The sequence below is a fragment of the Odontesthes bonariensis genome, chromosome 2 (assembly GCF_027942865.1).
Source record: "Odontesthes bonariensis isolate fOdoBon6 chromosome 2, fOdoBon6.hap1, whole genome shotgun sequence".
NCBI classification, from domain to species: Eukaryota; Metazoa; Chordata; class Actinopteri; order Atheriniformes; family Atherinopsidae; genus Odontesthes; species Odontesthes bonariensis.
In genome coordinates this window covers 44104900-44130829 of record NC_134507.1, presented here as the reverse complement: position 1 = coordinate 44130829, position 25930 = coordinate 44104900, and the positions used below count along the sequence as shown (strand labels likewise).

The window sequence follows — 25930 nt, the reverse complement described above, 5'->3', positions numbered from 1 at the left end:
GCACATGGCACAGGGAGGAGTGTGCACATGGCACAGGGAGAAGTGTGCACATGGCACAGGGAGGAGTGTGCACATGGCACAGGGAGGAGTGTGCACATGGCACAGGGCGGAGTGTGAACTTGTCAAAGGGAGGAGTGTGCACATGGCACAGGGAGGAGTGTGCACATGGCACAGGGAGGAGTGTGCACATGGCACAGGGAGGAGTGTGCACATGGCACAGCGAGTAGTGTGCACATTGCACAGGGAGGAGTGTGCACATGGCACAACATATGAGAGCCAGCTCTTCAGGTCCAGACTCAGCAGTGCACCTACCTCTGAAGGAAAAGGGACACTGAGGACAGTAATGTTCACATTCTGGACAGAGAAGAGGAGTCAAGGAAGCCATCTCTGTTAAACTGGTGAGCAGCTGTGAGTTTTGCTCCTTCAGGAGAATTCCTCCCTGCTTACTGCAGCTAAGGTAAGAACTAGCCTGGCTGACGCGTCCACATCTCGATGAGATGGTGGTCTGGGAACTAGGTGTGCATTTTCTCGTATTTGAGGCGTGGTTTACGAATGCCTAGAGCCGTTTATTGGGCGCTACGAATGTCTATCAAATGACGTCAGGTTCTTCCCATGCTGCTTTGCGCGCGATTCATAGCCAATTGTATCACTTATACCAGATGACGACAGAAATTCGACGAGGAAGAAGAAAAAAAAAGGAAAATAAAAGTAAACTTGCGCTCTAAGCTACTTAAATTAACAACAAAGTAGGCCTATATGCTATATTCTACATGAATGTTTATGTTGTAGAGTTGTGAATTTATTTTAATAATGGAGAAATTGAGCAGCCTTGCTTTGTTCTCTACAGTAGTAGATCAACCCTCATCTTACTTTGAAGCTCCCAGAAGTGACGTCGACGTAGCTTTAGCAGCAGAGAAGCTATCAGGCTTGTGTTGATAATAATAAACTCCTGGACTATGTACAAACTTCCAAATGCATCGTTTTGTGAGTACAGACCATATTTGTACTACTGTAGAAGTTTGGTGTCATGACATGTGATTCTAGTGTGGTAATTTTGGAGATACTGCCAGGGTCCGTTAGCGCTTGTACTAAGCTATTCGGGATAACTCAGTAACTCAGCTGATGTTCAGCCAATATCGGAAAAACTTCGGGTGGGCTACTTGGCTGGATGTCACGGTTCAAATGACGCTAGGGTGAATCTACTCCGAAACACTTTCTAAGGCTGCATTGAACGGTAACGTTGTGTCCGCTGTCATGTTGGATTAACACTCTACAAGCTACGGTGTAGCGCATAGACGTCGTCATCGTCTTGCTCCCCCCCGTCGTTCTGTGATTGGTTCCCAAACTCTGGCAAAAATATGGGCGGTGGTTTCCAGGCTGACTTTGCAGTAAGAATGAAATCGAGCACAAAGCAGCATGGGAATTCCCAGGCTAGGTAAGAACCTGAACTATCCCTTTATTCTGGTAAAGTGGTATTTCTAAATGAAAACGTAAAATATAATCACCTTACAAATAATGAGCGCTATTCCTAAACTCTTCGGTTAAAGCTGCAGCTTGAGGTGGTCTGGTATGAGCACAGTAAAGCGTTTTACTGCCCATCATTTGGCAGAGAACACTGGATAATCAATAGTACAGATTCACTCAACTGATTCATGATTCTCCGTGTGCTGTTGACAGGCACACATGAACACGTGGATGCCAAAGCAACATAGATGCAGGGCTTAGGGAAATGTGTTGGAAGTAAAACTGCTCTTAGGGGATACATGAAGAATTGAGCTGCAAGACATTGAAAAATCTTTTCTTTCTGTTCTATACCACTCAGGAGTAGGACTGAAAACCTTTGGGCTTGGGAAGAAGATAATCTTATATTAGATTTACTTAAATTAGTACTTGAAAAAATACGTTTTTTGGTATCATCTAATTTCTTTTTTTCTTTCAGAAAACAGTACTGGGAAGATGAGATGAAAAGCCTTTACCTTGGGCAGCGTGTCCTGTGGGGTGGGGGTGGGGCTGGCTTCATCAAACATCGGATCAGACTGCTCCTGCTTTCTTTTGACCTCAAGGACGAGCTGAGCCAAATACTTCTCCTGGAAACGGGTTCGTTTGCCAAGAGCACCTAGATTAGGCACATACGATCACTGCCGTCATTCAAACATTGTAGTGAGCGAGGTCATGCATCCTTCAGCCCATTCAGTGTCATAAACATCTCAATTCCTCAGGGACTGAGGCTACAGTTTGCTTTAGCTCACAGTATGTTCCATACCAGTCGTGTTGATGTCGAGCCCGGAGAGCTCCTGGGCCTTTGTGATGTGGCCCTTGGCCGCCTCATACTCATAGTACGTCAGACTGGTGTACACACACTCCAGGTGGAACTGGATGGTCAGGCTCCTCTGCTCTGACAGCACACACTGGCATTTCAGCACTGAAAAGACCATGAGAAACAAACAATAACCATTTCTAAAATAATGCCTTGAATCCCTTACCAGGGAGCATAGAAATGCAGGGAGAAAAAAAAAAAAAGAATGGATGCCCGTTCCCTTTGACCTGGATCATTCGATTGTTTGTCCCGCTGACACATGCAGAAGGTCTTCCTGCCTCCCCAAAAACGCCAAACAGGTGATGAAATGTAACATGGGTGAATCAGAACAACAATGCTAACATTATCAGGGTCAGTTACTGCTTTTTCTGACCACCAGCTCAGCTCAATCATGCTTGGAGCTGCCAACATTGGAAATGCAACAGTCTGAGCGCCTGTGAAGTACCCACAAGTAAAAATCCAACTCCCTCAAATAGTAACTTTGCCTTTAAAGAAGACGAGTTCTCCTCAGCACACTTTTCCAAGCATCTTGGAAACCTTGACAAATCATCTGAGGTTTAAGGCAGTTTTAAAGGGATAGTTCGCCTCTTTTGACATGAAGCTGTATGACATCCCATATTAGCAATATCATTTATGAACATTAACTTACCCCCTGCTGCGTCCTGTGAGCCGAATTCCAGCTGAGTTTTGGGGTCCACGAAGCTAGTCCGGCTAGTTGGCTGGGGGCACAAAAATAAAGCGTTTTGCTTCTCAAAAAAATACCCGTTCAAAAGAGGAATACATTTGCATCACAAAATCGTTGTCCAGGAAAAAGTCAGACCTCACAATCGCTTGGCGCTATTTTTGCCTCCCTTGATATCAATGCGTCCAATGTAAACTGTGCAGACCGAAGAGCAGACCGAGCAGTCCCCTGCTTCCGAGCAGCAAACACCGTAACAGGCGCAGCTATCGCTAGGTGGCTAGGGAGTGCTCGGTCTGCTCTTCGGTCTGCACAGTTTACATTGGACGCATTGATATCAAGGGAGGCAAAAATAGCGCCAAGCAAAGTGAGGTCTGACTTTTTCCTGGACAACGATTTTGTGATGCAAATGTATTCCTCTTTTGAACGGATATTTTTTTGAGAAGCAAAACGCTTTATTTTTGTGCCCCCAGCCAACTAGCCGGACTAGCTTCATGGACCCCAAAACTCAGCTGGAACTCTGCTCACAGGATGCAGCAGGGGGTAAGTTAATGTTCATAAATGATATTGCTAATATGGGATGTCATTCAGCTTCATGTCAAAAGAGGCGAACTATCCCTTTAAGGTGTATTCTGTCTCTGTATAACCCAACCAGGGCAAATACCACAGCAGGACAGATGTTACTTTAAACATGTGGCTGTATCTCTGATCACAGTGTGCTGATGTGAACTGAATCTCTGACCTATGAGATGTCTCCTGGAATAGGAGTCTGAATATCTAAAGAGTCTAAAACATTAAGCAGTGCATAAACGGTGTCTAAGAAAGCTAAGAGCTGCTGCAGTCCTCACAGCCTCAACCCAAAGACCAAAAGCATCGAGGTGACTCCTTAAAAGATCAAAGCAGATTGGAGGAGGAGGAAAGTTGTGACCACCCTCTGACTTGTGCATGCCCTTCTCCCTACTCTATGATCTGATTATTGATTCAGCTCTGACAAAGAGACATAATCAGCTGAGGCCGGCAGGCGAAACAAAGCTGAGAGGAGGTGTTTAATTCATGATCAGAAATGACACACTTTCATCCCTATTCAGCATTCACGAAGCAACGCCAAGGCTGATGGCACCCAGACACAGGAACAGGGCGCACAGACGTGTGAGTCACCTTTACAGCTGGCAGTTTCACACTGCAGGAAAGTGAGCTGTCGAGTACAAGGCAAAGAAAACAGGTTGATGCTGACGGATATTACAGGAATATGAAAAAAAATAGTGAAAACCAGGGACTCGCATGCACCTGCACACATGTGGCTGGATGAGCTGAGACAACGCACAACAGAGCAGCTTAAATATAGCACACATTTAGAGACTACACTCTCAGTCACACAACAAAAGTCACATTTAAAGGCACCTTTAAAAGGTAGCTCTAAAAGGTAGCTTTAAAGGTTGTTTAGCAACCATTCCAGCCTTTAGTCGTCTCTCTGCTCCAACACATCCGATTCAAATAAATGGATCACCTAATCCCCTCCTCTTCATAGCCTGGGAATTCCCATGCTGCTTTGCGCACAATTTCATTCAAATCAAAATCAAATCAAATTTATTTATATAGCACATTTAGTTCTGGGCGGTATACCGGTTCACACCGAATACAGGTTTATAATTTCGTTATGATATGAATTTTTAATATACCGCCATACCGGTGTATTTGATTACACAACGGGGGGAACGCTGCGTCGCGCGACATTATTTGAGACAGGACCCTTTTCAGTGTTGCGCTTCTAAACACGCATGTTTACTGTCTATGGGTGCGAGGTGGTAATAAGCACTTGCGTTACACGAAGGTGAAGGTGGATAGCAGTGTTTCCCACACATAATTCGTGGCTGTGTGCCATCGATTCAACACCGGCCACCACATATTGCGTTTCGTTATTATTATTATTTTTAACGCTATTTAAAAAAATACTCGTATTCGTTAAGCTGCATTTCCTTTCCCTGCTCTCCCTCCGTCTCTCAGTCAGTCACGCGTCTCTCTCACATAGCCTACTCACACACACACACACACAGCCCCTCGCCCGCGTGTGTCTCCATCAGCGATATCATCCCTGGAAGCCTGGAAGCTTGCTAGCTTCAGCGTCGCGTTAGATTAGCTCAACCGAAAGAAGACGGCTGGCGAAATTCACAAAAGGTTGGTATCAGGTGCAACTTTATAAAACCACACATTAAAAAGTCCTATAAAAATATTTTATATTTTGAATACAATGTTGTCCCGTCCCGACCCGACCCATAGCAAACAAGCGATTACGCCTTCTTTATAAAGTTAACTAGCCGCAAGTTTGCCGTAAAAAAAAAAAATGTAGTTGGGTTGTCGAGGTCAAAACACTAGCAGCTGTGAATCAAATAAAGTAGTTTTTTTTAAACTCTTACACTGAATGTTTGCTGCTTCAATCCAGATGAGTATTGAAAAATATTTTCTGCGATTGAAAAAGAGACGTGCGTGTTGAGGATGAGGAGCAGCCTGAACCGGAGGTATCAGTCTGAAACAGCTGAACAGGCCGACCAGTGTAATTAGCTATGTTATTCATTTGTTTACAATGAAGATGTGAATATTAATACAATAAAGTTCTGTGTGACCAATTATTAACGAAGGAATTTATTTGAAGAATTTTTATTTTATTTTTAATTCTGTTCTCAATCTGTAGAAAATGCTGTGAACACCTAATTATGCATGAAAAAAAAATACCGTGATATACCGTGAAACCGTGATATGTATTTTTGGTCATACCGCCCAGCACTAAGCACATTTCATGTACAAACAGTTCAAAGTGCTTTACATAAAATAAAAGCATTGCAGCAGGGAGTGCAAGAAGCATTAAAAATACATAAAAGAATATAAAGAGAAACAAATAAAATCATTTAAATGAAAAAAAAAACAGGCAACAGTATAGATAAGTTAAAAGATATTTCATGCATAGACACATGAGAACAGAAATGCTTTTAACCTGGATTTAAAAATGTTTCCATTTGGTGAAAGTTTAATCTCCACTGGCAGTTTGTTCCACTTGTTTGCAGCATAACAGCTAAATGCTGCTTCTCCATGTTTAGTCTAGACTCTGGACTGGACCAGCTGACCTGAGTCCTGGATCTAAGAGCTCTGCTGGGTTTATATTCTCTGAACATATCACAGATGTATTTTGGGCCTAAACCGTTCTGGGATTTGTAAACCATCAGCAGGGTTTTAAAATCTATTCTGTGACTGACTGGAAGCCAGAGTAAAGATTTTAAAGCTGCTGTGATGTGTTCAGATCTCTTAGTCCGGGTTAAAACTCTAGCAGCAGCGTTCTGGATGAGCTGCAGATGTTTAATGCTCTTTGTGGGAAGTCCAGTTAAAAGAGCATTACAGTAATCGAGTCTACTGGAGATGAATGCATGGATGAGTTTCTCCTGGAAACCTTTAATTCTGTTGATGTTTCTGAGATGGTAAAAAGCTGCCTTGGTGACAGCTTTGATTTGGCTGCTGAAAGTCAGATCTGAGTCTATCAACACTCCGAGGTTACCAACTTGGTCAGTGATTGTAAGGTCCTGAGTCTCAAGATATTTACCAACGCTGACCCTCTTCTCTTTGCTACCAAACAGAATGATCTCAGTTTTGTCTTCATTTAATTGTAGAAAATTCTCTCTCATCCAGGTGTTTACTTCCTCCAGACACTGACACAGAACGTCTGCTGGGCTGCAGTCGTCCGGTGACAGAGACACATAAAGTTGTGTATCGTCTGCATAACTGTGATAATTGATGTTAAAATTCTGCAATATCTGACCCAAAGGGAGCATATACAAGTTAAACAGAAGAGGTCCAAGAATTGACCCCTGGGGGACTCCACAAGTCATGGCCACTCGCTCAGATTCATAGCTGCCAATAGTAACAAAATAACTCCGGCCTTCTAAGTAGGACCTGAACCAGTTAAGGACTGCTCCAGAAAGTCCAACCCAGTTTTCCAGCATGTGCAACAGGATTCTGTGATCTACAGTATCAAACTTAGCGCTGAGGTCCAACAGAACCAGGACTGAAACATTACCAGAATCAGTATTCAACCTAATGTCGTTTAACACTTTTACCAGAGCTGTTTCAGTGCTGTGATGACGTCTGAAACCTGATTGAAAGTTATCAAGACTTCCACTTTCATTCAGAAAGTCGTTGAGCTGGTTAAATACAACTTTCTCAATAATCTTAGATATAAAAGAGAGATTAGAGACAGGTCTGTAGTTGTTCATCATAGAGGCGTCTAGAGTTCTCTTCTTTAGGATTGGCTTAATGGCAGCTGTCTTTAGTGACTTGGGAAAAATGCCTGATGCCAGTGAGCTGTTAACTATTCGTAGGAGATCACTTTCTACTGAGGTAAAAACAGTTTTTAAAAAGTCGGATGGTATTATGTCCAGAGAACAAGTTGTTCACACTGCAAAGGCAGCCTGGATACCACCGCCCTTATTTTTTCCTGAGTTAGGGAACCAATCACAGAACAGGGAGGGGGGGTGGGGGGGGGCAGCAAGACGATGACGACGTCTATGCGCGACACCGAAGCTTGTAGAGTGTTAATCCAACATGGCAGCGGACACAACATTACCGTTCCTCGTTGAATTTCTGTCGCTCTTCATACGTCATCTGGTATAAGTGATACAATTGGCTATGAATCGCACGCAAAGCAGTATGGGAAGAACCAGACGCCATTTGATAGACATTCATAGCGCCCAATAAACGGCTCTAGGCATTCGTAAACCACGCCTCAAATACGAGAAAATGCACACCCAGTTCCCAGACCACCATCTCATCGAGATGTGGACGCGTCAGCCAAGCTATCCTCTTCAAGTTCTGCAGACCAATTAATGACCAATTCATTTTAGCTAAATCTGATGGAACGGGGAATATCTAAAATGCGAACAGTGCGGTAAAGCCCAGATCTTGAAAGCTCAGAACCGGTTTGACAGCACATAAGGGCCCAATAGTATATTAGGAAGTTGGTCATAATTATTTGGATCATCAAATTCTAACCATCACCAGAGGATACTCCCTGACGTTGGTCTTTTGGTCTTTGTGTTGGCAACCATGTCAGCCAGTCACAGCGTGGCCATTTTTATCTTTTGAACCTCAGGTCTTTCCAGATGTGTAGGCATGTCACTGGTGTGTTGGACTACATGCACAGTCAGTGAAGAGGTTATGAGAGTCATATCATAAGTATTTATGGTTTACTGGAAGTTGTGATCAGCCACTGATTACACTTCCGTCGTGGTACACAGTCACTTCCTTAGGGGCTACAGACTCCATGCAACCTTTTCTTTTTTTAAATAGAGACATAGTTCTGGAAGTGGACTCATGTAACTTTGTGCTATTTTGGTTTTTTTGGTTATTGATTATTGATTACAAAACCATTGCTTCGGAGCCATTATGGCCATATTCATTCATTCATACAGAATGATAGAATCATGGGGGGCAGACGGTTTGCAAGGCAATCATTTTGTTAGAAGTTTGGTTTGGGGCAGTGTAACTGCTACAATTAGCCTTTTTTGCCTTTTCATTACAATATTCCTTTTGCCTGTTCCCTTCTTGTAAAATTATATCTAAAAGAATATTTGGTTTTTTAATATCAATTCATCCATATTTGGAGATATTCATAGGTATCAGTTTCCCATCAAACAATTTCCTAAGCTATGCCAGTCTTGAAGGACAAATTGCTTCCTCTGAAACCTTATAACAGCTACCAGATCAATTAAAAAGAAGCTTGTGAGTTTGTCACGCTGTGTGTAATTAAACTTGTCCTTGAATGCTGTAAAGAATTAGACTGAACCAATTTGAAATCTTAAATAAAACAAAAGCAAGTACTGACAATTAAAGCTGTTTAATCACTGACGCCTGATTTATGGTCGGAAACCAGGTCGTCTGCGTGTGTGTCGCAGTTAACGCAGACACTACGCAGTAGTAGCAATATTTCTTCTATTTCTAGATCGATCAGCTGCATCTCAATCAAAGTGCGTATTCGTCCAGTCGCCATTGTTGTTGAATGACCTCCGTAACCGTAACACCCACAATCCTAGCTTGTTCATGATTGTCCCTCTTGCGTTGTGGCGTGGGATTAACATAGCGCAGACAGCGCTTCAAGGCATAAATCAAAAATAACTGCGTCGTGTCTGCGACAAGCTCACTGCGACACACTGCTGCGAAGTATACATGAGCCTTAATGAACACTGTGATCATAAAGAATTGAGGAAATGACGCTGGCTTCACTTTACCTACTGAGCACCAAACAAATGTAAAAAAAAAAAAAAAAGCCAGACATAACGGCAGCACCTCAGACTGGTGTAGCACGGGGGGAAAGCCATTTGCATGCACATCACAGATTCCACCACACCTTTCTTCTCACGCCATTGGGAAGATTGTGTGGTAGACTGCTCCTCTGGAATATGAATCAGACTGTTTTGTATCCAGAACATACTGCTCTCTCTACACACCCTGTTAACTGCCAAACAAAAGAATGCACTACAACTAATCAACTCTCTGCACCCAAACAATAAAACTCCAGCGAGCAGAACACCAAAATGTGGAAAAAGATAATTACACAAACATCTTAAATGTCCTCTGGTAACAGTCCTGCTGGGACATCATCAGAAAAGGCAAAGTACATTTTCCTGAAGATGGGAGTCGATTCAAATACTGAGGCTGAAATTAGTCTCTGAACAAATTTATCAGTGATCCAAATCTACAGAATCATTCTCCTTCAACAATTCCAGGCATCGTTCCCACAGCTGTCCATGTGCACATCCACCAACAGGGTAGCCATGGGGCCCAAGAGGGCCCAATTTAAATATGACATTTCTGCTCATCTATCTACTGATTCTCTGTACCCTGTTTATACTGCAGGAAGTTATTTGGGGATCAAGCCCATCCCAGCTGACTTCAGACCAGAAGCACACTGAATACGTCACCATCTTGCAAACATATACAAATGAAATAAAAGAGCAACTGCAGAGAGCAGGAGGAGACTGCTCACTGAAATGAGTGTCAGCCTGCTGAAGTTCCATTCACAGTGTGTGTGCATAGCTGCTCAAGACTGGGAAGAAAAACTTGTTTGTGTCTACAAACCTTTGTCCATGCTGCATTGGGCCAAACTAAGGAGCTGTGGAGATGGGGCCTCCAGGATTTGCTGGTGCAGGTTGACGTAACGAAGGGTCCACCAGGGCAGCAGCTGCACAGTCAAGTGGAAATTAGAAAGAAAAAAGTCATTCTCTTATTGGAATTGTACTTCTGGTTTTAATTAAATGAAAGATACAATCAAATAATGGTCTGGAAATGCATCCACAAAAGCACCTTTGATTGTCAGGCATTCAACGCAATTCCAATAAAGTTGGGATGCTGTGTCAAACATAAATAACTGAATCCTCAAATTAATATTTTATTCACAACAGAACACACATAAAAGTGAGACATTTCACTACTTTTCTTGAATTTGATGTCAGCAACATGTCTCAAAAAAGTTGGAGGGGCAATAAAAGGCTGGAAATGTAAGTGGTGCTGAAAACAAATCCCAATACCCAATCCCAGTAATCGGTAACCCAATCCCACAGATGCAGGTTAAAGCAAGAAGAAGGTTAATTTGACTCTGTATATAACAAGGTCAATGGGAAGTGTAACCAGCGGCTGACTTGCTACTTTTGGATGCCTTAGCGCATGTGTGCTACGAGACCGTGTAGATGTCCTGAGAAGACAGACAAATGGCTGACATCGTGATTTAGATTGCCTAGGACTGGGGTGCTGCAAATGTGCAGCTTGCTGGAGCCACAACTCCAGAGAGAAACACGCCGATCAAACCCAATTCCACCACACGTCCAGGTCCTCACCACCCTTGGATTTTTGGCCACTGCATGCCAGACTTGCACAATATTGCCATGAACGAGGGTCTCCCGCTACCTGAACCAGCCCAGGCAGACCAGAAGGTGTGGTGCCAGGAGACCCCCCTCATGGACCCCCCATCAAAGTGCCATCATGATGAGGCAACAACTGATTGCACGGCTTTAGTTGCAGTCATCGAGCACCTGGCCAGGGCGAGACGTTTTTTTTAAGCCATTTTCATATCAAACCATTTCTTCTTTATTTCAGTGACATTACGAACTACAGGTGACACAGAATTAACAGCACTCGTAATAACTTCCCATTTCTTGGCTTTAGCAGGTGCCGTAATTCCACTGCTGACTCTGCTAAAAACGACAGATTTTTCTATCTGGATATCTGAAAGCAGAACTTCAGTCTCAGAGCCTGTAAAGTTGTTCTTTTTGCGCCTTGATGCCGTTCTCATGACTCAACACTCAACACTTCCTGGCACAGGAGCGAGCAAGCTCAGCCTTATATGGTATAATTTTGGGCGTGGAGTATACAAATCTACTATCCTCGTGGCATTCATCATTTACGCAGGTCGTTTACACACTTTTTCCGAAGTTAAGAGCGTTTGTTGAATCTGACGTGGCGTGTTCGTACGAAACCTTCGTACGAAAAAAGTGAGAGAAATGTAGAATAAAAATATGAAAACGTGGTCTGAGAATTCTGTCTATGATTTGATGGAAGCTGTATGTATCCATTTTACAATCTTCCCATTTTGTTTGTACTTGCTCTAAGATTTAGACACAGTTGACTGGGAACAACAAACTGAGCTAATTTCCCTTCTTTAAGGGTTTTACAATTATTTTCGTTGTTTTACTCGCAGCTCTCTTGTTGGGGCCATGTTTCCTGCAAAAAATGTTAAAGGTCTAGTTCTCCTTTCAGTGCAGACTCATTTGCACATTAAAACTTGTATAGGTATTTTGTTTTTTTGGTTTTTTTTTTTAAATGCAAATTGTAAGACCACTCCATAATCTTTTTAAAAGACAAAATGTTCCGTTTTGTGTCATTTCTATGATTCTTTTTTTTATTAGATTTTTAAAAAAAGGGGCGATTCCGTGTTTTTTTCCCCAGGGGTTTTAACAACATACATTCAGCTTAGAAAATACACCCTTAGGTGACTAAACAGATGACATGCTGATCTTGTGACTCCTTCAGCACAAATAAAACACAGCATCCAGAAAGCTGCATGCTGGAGCAAAGTGCTGAGCATGCACTAAAAACAGCAAACTCCTTTACTTCTTGTATCTGAAAACAACAAAATGCAGCAGAGAGAAATAAGTAGATGTCTCTCAGCCAATACGTCTTATATCTGCCATTACACCATCCTGTGATCTCCTAGTTTGTCTTCTGTGTTCGTATTATGATCTGAAAGATCTCTTGGTACAGAGAAATAGGACTTTAAGACAAAGGTGTACCTTTCGACAGGTTGATGATCCTAAGCACACTAGCAAATCCACCAAGAAATGTTTCAAAAAGATTAAACATAAGATTAAAGAATGGCTGAGCAAAAGATCAAATCTGAATCCTATGGCATGTTCACAGATGTACAGCATTTAGTCTAATATCAACTACATCTTACAACGTTACAAATAATATGCAACCCTTTCAAGCCTGTAAATCTGCTATTCCTAAATCTCTTTGATGAAGAGTTTGTTCACTGTGAAATGCAAAGTCAGAGAAGATCGAGCCCAATAACCTGTTTCTTGACAAAGGGTGATGTCATCACCCTATTTAGGTTTATAAAATCTTTCACACCCAACACTGCAAATTGATGAATTATGCTTTCAAAACAGATAAGAACAACACATAGTAGTAGTTAAAACAGACTGTTTGTAGTTGCATTTGAATTCTCTTCAATCAATGCAAGTCATCAACAGCAGGCCCTGGGGATGTAAAGACAGATGTACCTGGAGGCTTTCCATCTTGGGGGAGCACTTGGTGAGAATTACCCTGGCCAGCAGGAGGAGGAAGGGGTTGATTACCAGGCTGTAGACGGATTCCCCATCCAGGAGCAGACTGGAGTTGATGGCCTCAGCCAAAGTCTGGGGTTTCTAGTCAAGGGAATTAGAGACATTTATAGAGAAGAATGACTGAAGGAAATTAAGATCTGACATGTCATTTTCATCCTTAAAAATATATTCAGCACAGTTCATAAAGCATCAGAGCACTGGGTAGGAGAAAATTGTAAAAAATAAGGTTTCGTTTCTAAAAGCATTTGTCAAGAAAAAAAACCAAAAACTATTCTGAAATATTTGTTTTCTTACCATGTGACATTTCATAAAGTGAGTCGATGCCTGCTGAGGAACAGTGCAGATGCATCTAAAAAACACCCAACACACTTGTGCTACCACTCTTACATGGGAGCCTAGGGATTGCAAACGCTTTTCACTTTCATACCAACATTCTCACCTTGCAATGCAAACATTTCCTGTTAAGACACTGACTGCTGCACAATAGCTTAGCATCCATTCATCCACTGTCAGGTTGTTTATCCAGATATGAATCATAAAGCAGAGTTGCCATGACTTCCAGTGGCATCTGTTTCCCCATCGAAATCCTTTAGCAACACTGAGGGATCTCTGTGTTCCCAGGCCAAACGGGATGGAATGGAAAATCCTCCCTTCCTGTTTTAGTTTAGACTATTTGTGAGAGTGAGGTTATATGTGTACTGAGCATAGATTGTGTCAGCTGCTTGTATTCATGACCCCACCGTTTCTGTAACCAGCTAAATCTCACACACAACAAGAACAGGGAGGTAGATGGACTTCAAGAAAAGTTTCATCTACACTACAACACTTTTTGATTTGTCACAGTAGGAAAACCACACGGGTCCCTGTGATAACAACATTAGCTCAGGTTTATTCTAATATCTATTTCAGCCCCATCATCCACATCACTGCCGATCAGAGTTCTGCTGGTGCTGGACTCAACACCATCATAAACTACTGTTTAATGACCTCTGGAAACAGGCAGACTCCTGTGGAGAGTGACCGACAGCCAAAAAATCCTTTAAGGGCTTGGGTGAACCAACTCAAAGTGGAGTGGTTCACATCTGTTATTCTTCAATCAATCCCATCAAATTTAAAAATGCAATGCCTTCGCTCTACTTTCCCATGGACCAGGCACCAAAGTATGAGTGGCAGTACAAACTAACCAGCTGCAAAAAAAGTTTTTGGCGTCCAGAGAAACGACAACAGTTGGTCCAGGACTTGGAATCCCACCTGTTGCTTCATCAACCAATAAGGGCACACTTTTCTCCACTACTCCCTGAACCCCCCTGGCTACCCATCACTGTGTGCATAGAAATCAAGTTCCAAATGCTTAAAGGTGGGGTATGAGATCTTGGAAAAACGGTTCCTGCAAGCTATATTTTTGAAAATACACAACCTTGCCTCTCCCTTCAGCCCACCCCTCGAAACCACGCCTTCAAAACACATGAACGAGTCACGAGTCTGTGAACGCGCAGGGGGGGGGGGGGGCTGACGGTTGATTGGCGTGTCAGAATCCAATAGAAGTAACTCTCATCATTACTTCTATTGGTCAGGCATTTCCTCTTGCTACACCCTCTACAATGGACTAAAATATAAAAAAAAAATTCCAAACATTCTATTTTAGTGGGTGCAATGGGGTCGTGAGGAGGTTTTCAGACAATATGATAAAAAATGCTCCAGAAAACATCTCATACCCCACCTTTAACTAATACTTGACTTCAGGGTCTGTATCCAGCTGTGCAGTCTGAGTGGTTCCATGATGTTTCTCTTAAAGCAGGGGTATCCCTCTGTTCCTGCATGAATCTCTTGACAACTTATTTCTTCCTAGAATAGTCTGATACCCTAAAACACCTAAGTTCCACTTACTTAACGCCTACACTACTTGGACCTTTACATATATTTAGACCTTAAAGCTAACACTAGGGTCTCTGACTGATGTCAAACTTCAGTGTTGCTCCTCCCCTCTAAGTTCTGTTAAATAAAAGTATCTGCTAAATGACTACATGGAAATATCATCCCAGTACTACTTTATCATGTCAAAACTTCTACGATGAATGAAGCCTATTATGGGATTTGATGCCATGAAGCCTGGGCTATTCAGTGATCACTTATCAGTTAAGACTGAGTGGTCTATACCCCTGATGAGGGGCCCACACACCTCCAAAACAAACTGAATACCAGGATTAATTATCCCCTCCAAAAAAAAGAAATGAATACATATTCAGCAGTCACAGAAAAGTTACTGTCCTTCTGGTGTATGTTTCTTTGGAGCCGCTTTAGTCCCCACCAGCCTGTTAAGAACAGCTACTTCTTTAGCTGCTAGATATCGCACCATGTTCTCCAGCAAGCTGCAACACCCTGGGATGTATACATCGAGTGTACTTTTTCCATTCAGCCTGCAACAACTGTTTGCTGCCAATCAGAGATGAAGCTGTGGGTTGTAAAACCAAGAAAATGAGCAGAAAGCTTAGAAAAAAAACAAAAACAACACACATAACTTGAAGAGACAATTCTTCTGAGTTTGTCCCACATTGCCCTAGGAATTTGATCCAACTCCTGCAAGTTGACCCTGACCAACAGTGGGTTTATGTCTGAGAGGGCAACTTCTGTTTGGTTCACTCTGATCCATCTGCATCAAGTTATAGAGTCAAGTTGTTTTTCTTAGTAGCCATTTTGTTGTTTTGAAGGATGTCTTTCGTTTAACAGGAAGAAAAAAATGTTCCAGAGAGAATCTCATCTTTCAGGAACTAAATCCAATGGAAGGACAGACCTGTACGTTAACACAGTTCTTACTGCACTTTCCCTTTTTTTTTTTACCCTAGTTTTTTCCCAAACATTATCTTTATTGAGTTTAACATGTTTCCAAAACACACATATATTCAGAAATAAGAGTGCTCTTATTTTCAAGGAGACATCAGGGGCAAAGTTATAATCCAAAATTCAAATTGTCCTTCCTTGCAAGTCAGATATTTATGAGATAATATAGAGCAACACTTAGTACAAGTATAAAACCAAAACAAAAAACAAACCAAAAAAAAAGAAAAGAAACAACAACAACAACAACAACCAGAACAGTAAACGTTTCTCTATCTTGTCAAGAATAAGCCCATATTATTTCGCTATTGTACCTATATGGTTCAATAATACAGATTCAGATGTACAATCCATACAGAATAAAAAAAAAAAAAATCAAATATCAAAAGAAAATAGATCACAGAAAGGACTACCAACAACTACGCCTCTTCGTCTTTGTTACCCACATTACTTAAATCTACACTCTCCATATATTCTATAAAAGGACCCCAAATGTTTTGAAATAGTGATATTTTCCCTTTTATAATATAAGTTATCTTCTCCATGGGTAAAGTTGTGGATTTTTCCTTAACCCAGTTGATGATTTTTGGTTTACTGGTACTCCTCCATGCTATGACTCTTTTTGCCAGCAGTAAACATAAGTCCAGGGCAGTGATTATTTTTCTAGACATGTGGTGTCTATCAGGATATAAACCTAGAATAAATAGTTTTGGGTCAAGAACTAATTTTATACCTAGTATAGTTTCTAAAGCTTGTTTAATCTCCCGCCAGAACTGTTGGTAGTTTTTTTCAGTATTATCTTTCGTGGTTATTGCATAAACAGCAGATGAGTAATATCAGGAGTAAATTGTATAAAAAAAAAAAAAGACTTGTGCTCACCTGTAAACAGTAGATAACTTCACTGAAGCCGACTACAAGTCGTTATGTGACCAGAATTGGCCTAAAATGAGCTTTAAACTGATGTGGAGCCCACACCTTACAGTCAGGTCAATCCAGATGCTAAGGAATTAGCATCTGGATACAAATAAGCTCACAAAAACTATTTAACAGTTGTAGCTAAATTGCTGTAACTGATGATGTAGCTGTTACTTTCCTCACATGACTTAAACAACAACACAGCCGCCTACTCCAGTGCAGCAGGTGACAAAAAACGCTGCATTCAATATCACTACAAAACATTTACTGTTTGATATCATGAAACTACAAAAAAAATATGACAAAACAAAATGGAAAAAAAATAGTACAAAGGAAAATACTTCTAATTTTATTGCCTTAGTATAATTTACCTTGAACACTGTGTTCATCTGTTTTCTTAATCATTGTTTCATAAAATGTGATTATTTTAGAACAGAGAAAAGCCATGTTTTAGAAATGTTATCATTATTACTATACTTACTATCTAAGATCTAAGCTGTTACCAGTAACCAAGAACAGGGTGCTACGGATGAGAAGAACGAGGAGATGCACAGTTTGCAAAAGGATCAATCTTGATACCTTCTACTCTCAGAATTCAATACTTATCATAGAATGGTGTTAAAAAGATCCCATTAGTAAATACTGATAAATGATCAAAGGGTAATCAAAGGATTCTAATACACTATGTGATCAGGTATCAGCAATCTGTGATCAGCCACCACTTAGGTCATCCATACATTTAAAATGCATCCACATCACTGCAAGGTTCTGTAGGAATCAGCATCAGTTCACAGTAACCATTTATCACATTACTATGGAATTGCTGATCTGATGACAGTTAAGTTCATACTTTATATATTCATCGGTTTACACAAACTATATCTGCTGTCATCACCTGATGAGGTACATTTTAAGCTCCTGTTTTGGAGTAAAGCCACATGACTATGTTCCTTCTCCCTTCCACAGTCGGTGCATACAGACGGCCTGCTTCATAACACCGGCTCCTTGGTGTGACAGCACAGATAAATCACTAATGCCTGGGTGAAATGCACTACTGTGCAGTGCCATGAGGAAAGCAATATCATGAACCCGGTGTAATTAGGACCCCAGAGATGCTTCATTACAGTGCTCTCCTCCTACACCGAGGTCATCTGGAACTCACTCTGCTTCTAATCCCATCCCATCATCACACTTTACAACACCTTTGAAACATTGTCTTCTGAGTGAGCCATAGCTTAATGTTTCAGTGATGATCACAACAAGCCGGCAAGAAAGAGTAAGCAAAGGACAACCATGATTTCAACAATCATTTGAACTCAATTTAAAAGTGTTTCATATTCTTTTTACTAGGGCTGGGCGAGGTAACTCGTTATTATCGCGTTAACTCGCTAATTATTTAACGCCGATAAATATTTTATCATGCATTAACGCAGGTTTTTTAATTTTTTTTAATTTAAATTAAAAAAAATAAATACATTTTTTGGGGTCTTAAAGGACAAGACCGTTTTTTTGACATTGGGCCCTTGATTTCACATTATAACATGATGTTCTACTCACCCCTGCTTGTTGTTGATCATTTGGAGCTGTTCCGAAGATATTTGCGAGGCGTCTGGCTGCTCTCTTGAGATATTCGGCCATGAAACGGTTTCCTATGGGCAACGTCATACAGGCACAAACTATGCTGTTTATAATTTATTATTTACTGTACACTAGCACTGATAACGTGGAGGTGCGTCGCTTACTTAAAAAAATCCGGGTTACTGTAATTTTGAATTTTAGCTGAATGAATAAATAGGCAGCAGGTCTGTGGGCTGTCTGTGGTAGTAGCACAACGATGACGTCAGTAACGCCCACTTTACGACAAAAATGAAAAATTACAGTAACCTCCACGTTATCAGTGCTAGTGTACAGTAATTAATAAATTATAAACAGCATAGTTTGTGCCTGTATAACGTTGCCCATAGGAAACCGTTTCATGGCCGAATATCTCAAGAGAGCAGCCAGACGCCTCTCGAATATCTTCAGAACAGCTCCAAATTACCAACAACAAGCAGGGGTGAGTAGAACATCATGTTATAATGTGAAATCAAGGGCCCAATGTCAAAAAAACAGTCTTGTCCTTTAATGGATACAAAAGTTCAGAGAGACAGGAAGCAGGGGGCAGAGAGAGGGGGAACGACACGCAGCACAGGGCCGTCCGATGCGGGACTTGAACCGGGGCCAGCTGCATCGAGGACTATAGCCTCTTGTAGATGGGGCGCCTGCTCAACCCACTACGCAACAGACCACCCCTGTTATATTATTTATTTTATTATTGTAAAAGTCTGTTGCTCACAGGCTTTTATTTTGTAAAAGTCTGCTGCTGTCTGCTGCGGAACCGGAAAAGAAAGTAATCGGCGGATCCACCAAACATGGAGAAGGGTACGGAACTTTTACTCGGCCATTTTCATTTTAAAGTTCTTCCAGACGGCGGAGTCGACAGAACCAAAGTCATCTGTAAACACTGCCAAGTTGAATTGTCTTCTCAGCGTAGTAGTTCCAGTCTAAAATATCACTTAAAGGCAAAACACACAACTGATAGCAGCAAGTCATTCAAGGAAACAGACAGTGGAGCGAGGCTTCTACATAAAAACTACAGAAAGATGCTGATGTTAAAAGTGTGTTTGCACAACAAATGTTATGGCACTTTCATTCATATGGCAGCACATTTAAAATAAAGCTAAATGCTAAAAGCTATACACTACTTTTGGATTCATTTTTGGATTTTGCGTACAAATACAAAGTGGGTACAAAGTGGTTGGGGGGGTAACACAAGCTCTGTTTTAGCTGCATTTGATTGCACTCTCACTGAAGTGATGACCAGGAGTGATGACTCTGGAAATATTTTGCTGCCACATAATTGACCGATGTGAGACACAGTAAGGTGCAGTCACTTTAGTTTGAGATCCATTGTTTTTAGGTTGTTTAAGTCCAGTTAATCAGCTAAGTTAGTAGCAATGCTACTACCAATCTAGCATAGGATGAGCCTGAACTTCATTAGCCTTGATGCTAATCTTTACTTAGCACCGAGTGGACACTGTCAGCCCAGATGTCAAACAACAGGAGTCAGAGACGAGGCAAAGCCCCACTGCCCCCAAAGCCTGGCTGCAACGTGGGGAAAGAAAGGAAAATCTTTCATAATCACTTTCTTAAAAACTATTCGTGGATGACCTGTTCTTAAAAATAAATATTTTGTCATTCTCAAACCATGCAATTTCTATAAAACTTGCTCATTTACTTCTGTTCTGAAGTTCATTTAACGTAGTGTTTGTGACTGTGAAATTATCCAAACCAAACACCATGTTTGCTTCATCATTCTACAATCAGATGAGTTCAGCTCCTGTAAACTTTGTCCACACTATGCTACTATAAAGCCAGGAAGGGAGAAGCCTACATCCAGTTACCTTGTAATTGCAGTATAAGCACAGGAGAATTCAGGACTGAACACTCCAACCCATAACCTTAAAGTACCGTAGAATTACACAGTAACAAAGAAACGTTTGAACATTAGGCAAAGCAAGACAAATGCATTCATATTGCACCATTCAACAAAAAGATGATTCAAAGTGCTTTACAGAGAACATAAAAGCATTAAAAATAAATGTACATTTAAAAATGAATAAATGTATGAATGATAAAATGAAAGTGAAGTGCTTCAGTGGCGCGCACCATAAAAGGCCGGCGCGCCGCGTTGGCGTGCACCATAAAAGGCCGGTGCGACGCGTTGGCGTGCACCATAAAAGGCCGGTGCGACGCGTTGGCGTGCACCATAAAAGGCCGGCGCGTTGGCGTGCACCATAAAAGGCCGGCGCGCCGCGTTTGCGTGCACCATAAAAGGCCGGTGCGACGCGTTTGCGTGCACCATAAAAGGCCGGCGCGCCGCGTTGGCGTGCACCAGTCAAAATTTTAAACTTTAAAGCAGTTTCGTGCTGTGACAGAAAGTCTCAGCCAGTTTTCCAGACTGCAGAGCAATAAGTTGTGGTTGACTACATCAAATGTAGCACTGAAATCCAGTAGGACCAGGACAGAATTGTTCCCATTAGTCCCGTTTAATCGGATGCTGCTCCTTACTTTAACAGGAGCAGTCTCGGTGCCGTGGTGGACTGAAAATGACACTGAAGCTCTGTTGGATAAAAACAGTATATCATATAAACAGTGTACAGAACATCATTGGATCTGTGTTTAGTCTCAGATGAGCCATTTGTTTTCTACCCTCAGCCTGTCCAGAAGACCCCATGGATGCTGATAAAGCCACTTTCTCTTGTAATATTATACAAATATGTCCTATTCATGTCCACAAAACTGAATGTGTGTATTCATACTGTGTAATATCATTCCCCGACTGCTGGTGTCACCTGCCTGACTGATATACCATTTAATTTTTTTTACAAGTGCACAGTGTCGGTGCCAACTACTCAACTTTATCTACCAGTACTGTACCCCAGCTGTACCCAGTGCTTTGAAAGTACCACATAGGTAAGCAGTACTTGTACATATCTGCAGCTATATTAAAAGGGGAAGTTAGTTTTTTTTAAACCTGGACCTTATTTCTGGCATAAAATACCTTCATCTACTCACCGATAACAGTTTGGTGAAAGTCGGCATCCTTTGGAAGATATTTAGATCACTCAGATATATATATATATATATATATATATATACACACACACACACACACACACACACACACATATATACATATAACGGGAGAGAACAGGGCAGAGACAACACAGCCTCTGAATAAGGCATAAGGCATCTGTCTTTATTTCACCAATACTTTAAGATGAATGAATGAATGAATGAATGAATGCGTGCGTGCTATTGCACTGTTAGCTCAGGGCTGCCATGTTGTTGTTATCCGGGGCTATCGGGGGGCTTATAGGAAGCTTTCTACACACGCATCCACTGGGATGATGTCATCGCTGTGCGCCGCTGCAGCACAGCTAATTCACTCTGTGACGGTCAGCTACCTTCACACGGAGTTTGCTGCTGATAGTTTTTTTTGCAACATGGCAGGATATTTATCAGATTTTGACGACGTGGACGACGACTTTGAGTACGATGGACGTCCTTACCGGAGTGATTGTGAAGGAAGGTTTGAACAGTGCTGCTATCTATTTAACTGTGAGACACCTCGAAATGGCTGATCATACATCATGAACTCGCCACTGCTCTGAGTCCGTCTGTTAACATGACTGCAGTAGTTCAGACCCTTAAGTGATTTGGAATTGTGTCTTCTCTTGCAGAAAAGCTCCCAGAGGGTAATTCACATGACACTGGCACATTCAGCTGGCACCAGTCTAATGGAAAGCAGAGCATCTGTGAAAGAGGCTTCAATGTGAGCCAAAGAAACCCATCTTTGATTGTTAAGATTACTGAACTAAGTGGTTTACGACTAGAATCTCAAAAAACAGACAGCAGCAACCTTGGTTATAGTTCTGCGAGCTGTAATCTGAGCTGCTGCTTCAGGCTAATCTCAAACATATTCCAGGTGACGATCTCATGAAGATAATTGGGACAGATTAAGAAGATTTCCTTCATTAAACTTTTGATTGAGTGAAATGATCTGATTTAACTCCAATATTCTGTACATTATTCTCTATGATAAGAAAAGGTCTGTTTATTATAAGACGAAAACATGGGCACAATTCTGAATAAAATCACAAAGAGGGCCCCAAAATATGAGTTGTGGTAGCTTTAAAACAACTAGTGCAGAAGACAGGACGATACATAACACAGAAGTGTGAGACGCACCTGAGAGGACAGGAGGGCCGGAGGCAGCAAGTCACAGATGTGAACACAGAGCGGGGGGCCAGTCCAGTTACTCTGGGCAAACATGTGGAGGCAGGAGACGGCCAGGGCCATCAGCACCAGCTCCCTGCAGCAGAAGAGATGAGCAACACTGGATTTACAGCACAGAAACACTGCAGACAAGTTACATCTGAAGATATTTCCTGGGTGGACAAACTCTTAAAATTTACAGGTGGACTCTGCAGGTCCACCTGTGGACATTTAGAGAAATTTAAAATGGGACAACTACTGACACGCTTTAGTGTATTTCAGTTAGGATGAGAAAGTGAGGAGAAATGGACCTCGTCATGATGAGAGTAGAGCACAGACTGTTCTCCCCTGATATTAAAAGAGAAAGGTGCTCTGCTCTCCTTATTAGAAACGAATCATTCATGATGAAGCAAAAGAATAGAGTAGAATAGAAAAATACTTTATTCATCCCCCAATGGGGGAAATTCAAATTAGTCAAGTAGCTCAAAAAAATTATTAATATTTACAATGATTGTATATTAACAACAACAACAATAATAATACCAATTCTAATAAAAATACAACTACTAACTAATAATAAATGACTAAATTTATTATTATTTAAAAAAAAATAAAAAGAGACCACACGGATGCAGCTTGAAGCGGAGGTGAGGGCTAAAACCCCCACCAAACACACATTACTTTGCATGTGCTGCATTTTCCCTTTGTAAGTCACCATGATCATGGAAAAATAACATGCTGCTGTTACAGCCCTTTCAGCTTGTAAAATCCTGGATCCCATGCTACCTTTCACCAGCAGTTCCCCCCCAACAACACAGCCACCAGCTTTGCATTAATGCAGGACCACCTTACAGTTTTTTTCACATTTCTTTAAGCATTTGTCTCAATACAGTGGACACTTTTGAATAACACTTGTAAATTCACCATATCAGTAGAGTATGTTAGCATGCTTTTCCATTGCTTTGACAAAAATGAAGTGCATTCAATCACCACTTTCTGCATAATTCATGAATACCTAAATAATAAATGATTTACAATGACTTTAAAGAATACAGCCCAGAATAAGATGTTTAACAAGAAAAGTCCTGGAGCATTTCTGATTGGATAGTGACTGTCAGGTTTGGGGAGGAAGGGTGGACACGGATGCGGACTTCAAAAATAAGGAAGATTTATTAATTCAAAAAACAAAAGAAGTCAAAATAAAGCGCGGCTGAGCCGGAGAAAAACGTAGCTATAAGGAACAAACAAAAATACTTGACATGGCAAGGAATAAATAAATACTTAACTTGGTAACAACGACGTGGAACATGGATAGCAATAAACTTAGCATAGGAGGGCAAACGTGACAATCAACAACAAAGATCCGGCAAAACTGAAAGGGGAGGCAGGAAACTAAATAGGGAGTGAGAGTGATTGGGGAGTGAGTGCAGCTGAGGGAAAAAACACAGGTGAAGTGAGTGAACTAATAAACAGAGTGCAGGGAAACTAAAGCATGACAAAAACTAAAGATGGACTGAAAACAAAAGCATAACCTAAACATGAAAACTAAAAACAAGAGTCTCTGGGCGTGACAGTGACCTTACCTGTTGGTCTGATTAACATGGGGGCCATCAGTCAGATACAGCAGGAGCCGTCTCTCAAGATAGGCCTCAATGTCCTCATCTCCAAAGTCGCTGCCGTCTCCTGTGAGCAGATTTGTTACCTGTGGGCTCAGCAGAACTGCCTCAAAGTCACCATCCAACAAAGACTGCAGGAGACAGCCCGCCTCTGAAAGAACATTTAAAGAATAATAATCAAAAACGAGGAAGGTTCCAAGTGTTCTTGCACAAAGATAACATTTCAAAATAATGTGTCTTTTAAAATAGTTTTAAAATATGAATTGAGAAAACTGCTTTATTTGTATGAACAATACCCCTACAGCAACTTCCCGTGTCATGCTCCACCTCAAAGCTATTGCTAACTTTATTATCCATCTCTTTGATGTTGTTAGTTTTAGTCTAACTCCATATTTTCAGTAAGTCAATGAGCACAGATAACACGTACAAAGGGTGAGCGTTCAGCATGCCGGTGCTCCCGTGTTACCGTGCACATGTGTGTGATGAGGATGCTAAGCTGAGGGCGACTATATTTGGACTGATGAAAAAAGTGGATTTATAGAAGGATAGAGGGCAGCTGGAGGGCCAACCAGAAATGATGGCGTTGCCCGGGCGCTAAGCTCAGCACCTCCCCGTCTTTCATTAGCTTTTTATTTGAGGAGGGAAAGTGGCTTGGCTCATTAGCACTGATTGCTTTGTGTTCCCTGGTGGAGATAACAGAGAGACAGAGAACAGAGAAGAAAATGTCATAAGCTGTATAACAAAGTCTGGAAAAGTTGAGAAAGAGTGTCATGAATCCCTTGCAAAACGACAGATTTTTGTCTAAGAAGAGCATTCAGTTCATCCTCAGACAGTTGGGCATGTCTACAGGTCAGGTTCTTGGCACTTTTAGGGATTGAGCTTTGGTCAAAAGCAAAATAAAGCTTTTAAAGCCTTTGTACTACACACTAAAACAGAGCATTGGACTAAAAACTCAGATGTTTATGATGAATAATTAGAATTGTTCGTCAAAGGAAACCAAACTCAAATCATCCCCCTACAAACATTTGTCAGTAAGTATATTTTATTCTAGCTAAGTTTCATATTTACATCACCACTGTCAGCAACTCCAACTTAACACAATGTAGAAGACCATATTTTTAGTATTTCACATGTAATTCCAGTAAAGGGTCAAAATGTGCAAATGTACTGTAGGACCATCCATCCATCCATCCATCCATTATCTTCCGCTGGTCCGGGGATCGGGTCGCGGGGGCAGCAGCTTGAGCAAAGAGACCCAGACGTCCCTGTCCCCGGCCACTTCCTCCAGCTCTTCTGGGGGGACCCCGAGGCGTTCCCAGGCCAGCCGAGAGACATAGTCTCTCCAACGTGTCCTGGGTCTTCCCCGGGGCCTCCTCCCAGTGGGACGGGCCCGGAACACCTCACCGGGGAGGCGTCCAGGAGGCATTCTCACCAGATGCCCGAGCCACCTCATCTGACTCCTCTCGATGCGGAGGAGCAGCGGTTCTACTCCGAGCCCCTCCCGGATGACCGAGCTTCTCACCCTATCTCTAAGGGAGAGCCCAGACACCCTGCGGAGGAAACTCATTTCGGCCGCTTGTATTCGCGATCTCGTTCTTTCGGTCACTACCCACAGCTCGTGACCATAGGTGAGGGTAGGAACATAGATTGACCGGTAAATCGAGAGCTTCGCCTTCTGGCTCAGCTCCTTCTTCACCACGACGGGCCGGTGCAGAGCCCGCATCACTGCAGACGCCGCACCAATCCGTCTGTCAATCTCCTGTTCCATTCGTCCCTCACTCGTGAACAAGACCCCGAGATACTTGAACTCCTCCACTTGGGGAAGGATCTCATTCCCGACCCGAAGAGAGCATTCCACCCTTTTCCG

The 25930-nt window shown here is 41.9% G+C and overlaps 1 protein-coding gene across 1 annotated transcript in view; it reads right to left on the bottom strand.

Annotated features, from left to right (window-relative positions):
• The window catches only part of ttc27 (tetratricopeptide repeat domain 27), a 111210-nt gene that overhangs the window by 69875 nt on the left and 15405 nt on the right, over positions 1-25930 (bottom strand). Inside the window, exons 2-7 of the mRNA XM_075482108.1 lie at positions 24031-24214; positions 22421-22544; positions 12815-12958; positions 10116-10218; positions 2264-2422; positions 1977-2116 (exon numbers count right to left, since the gene is read on the bottom strand). Coding sequence (XP_075338223.1) covers positions 1977-2116; positions 2264-2422; positions 10116-10218; positions 12815-12958; positions 22421-22544; positions 24031-24214 — 854 coding nt within the window. The remainder of the gene's footprint in view (positions 1-1976; positions 2117-2263; positions 2423-10115; positions 10219-12814; positions 12959-22420; positions 22545-24030; positions 24215-25930) is intronic.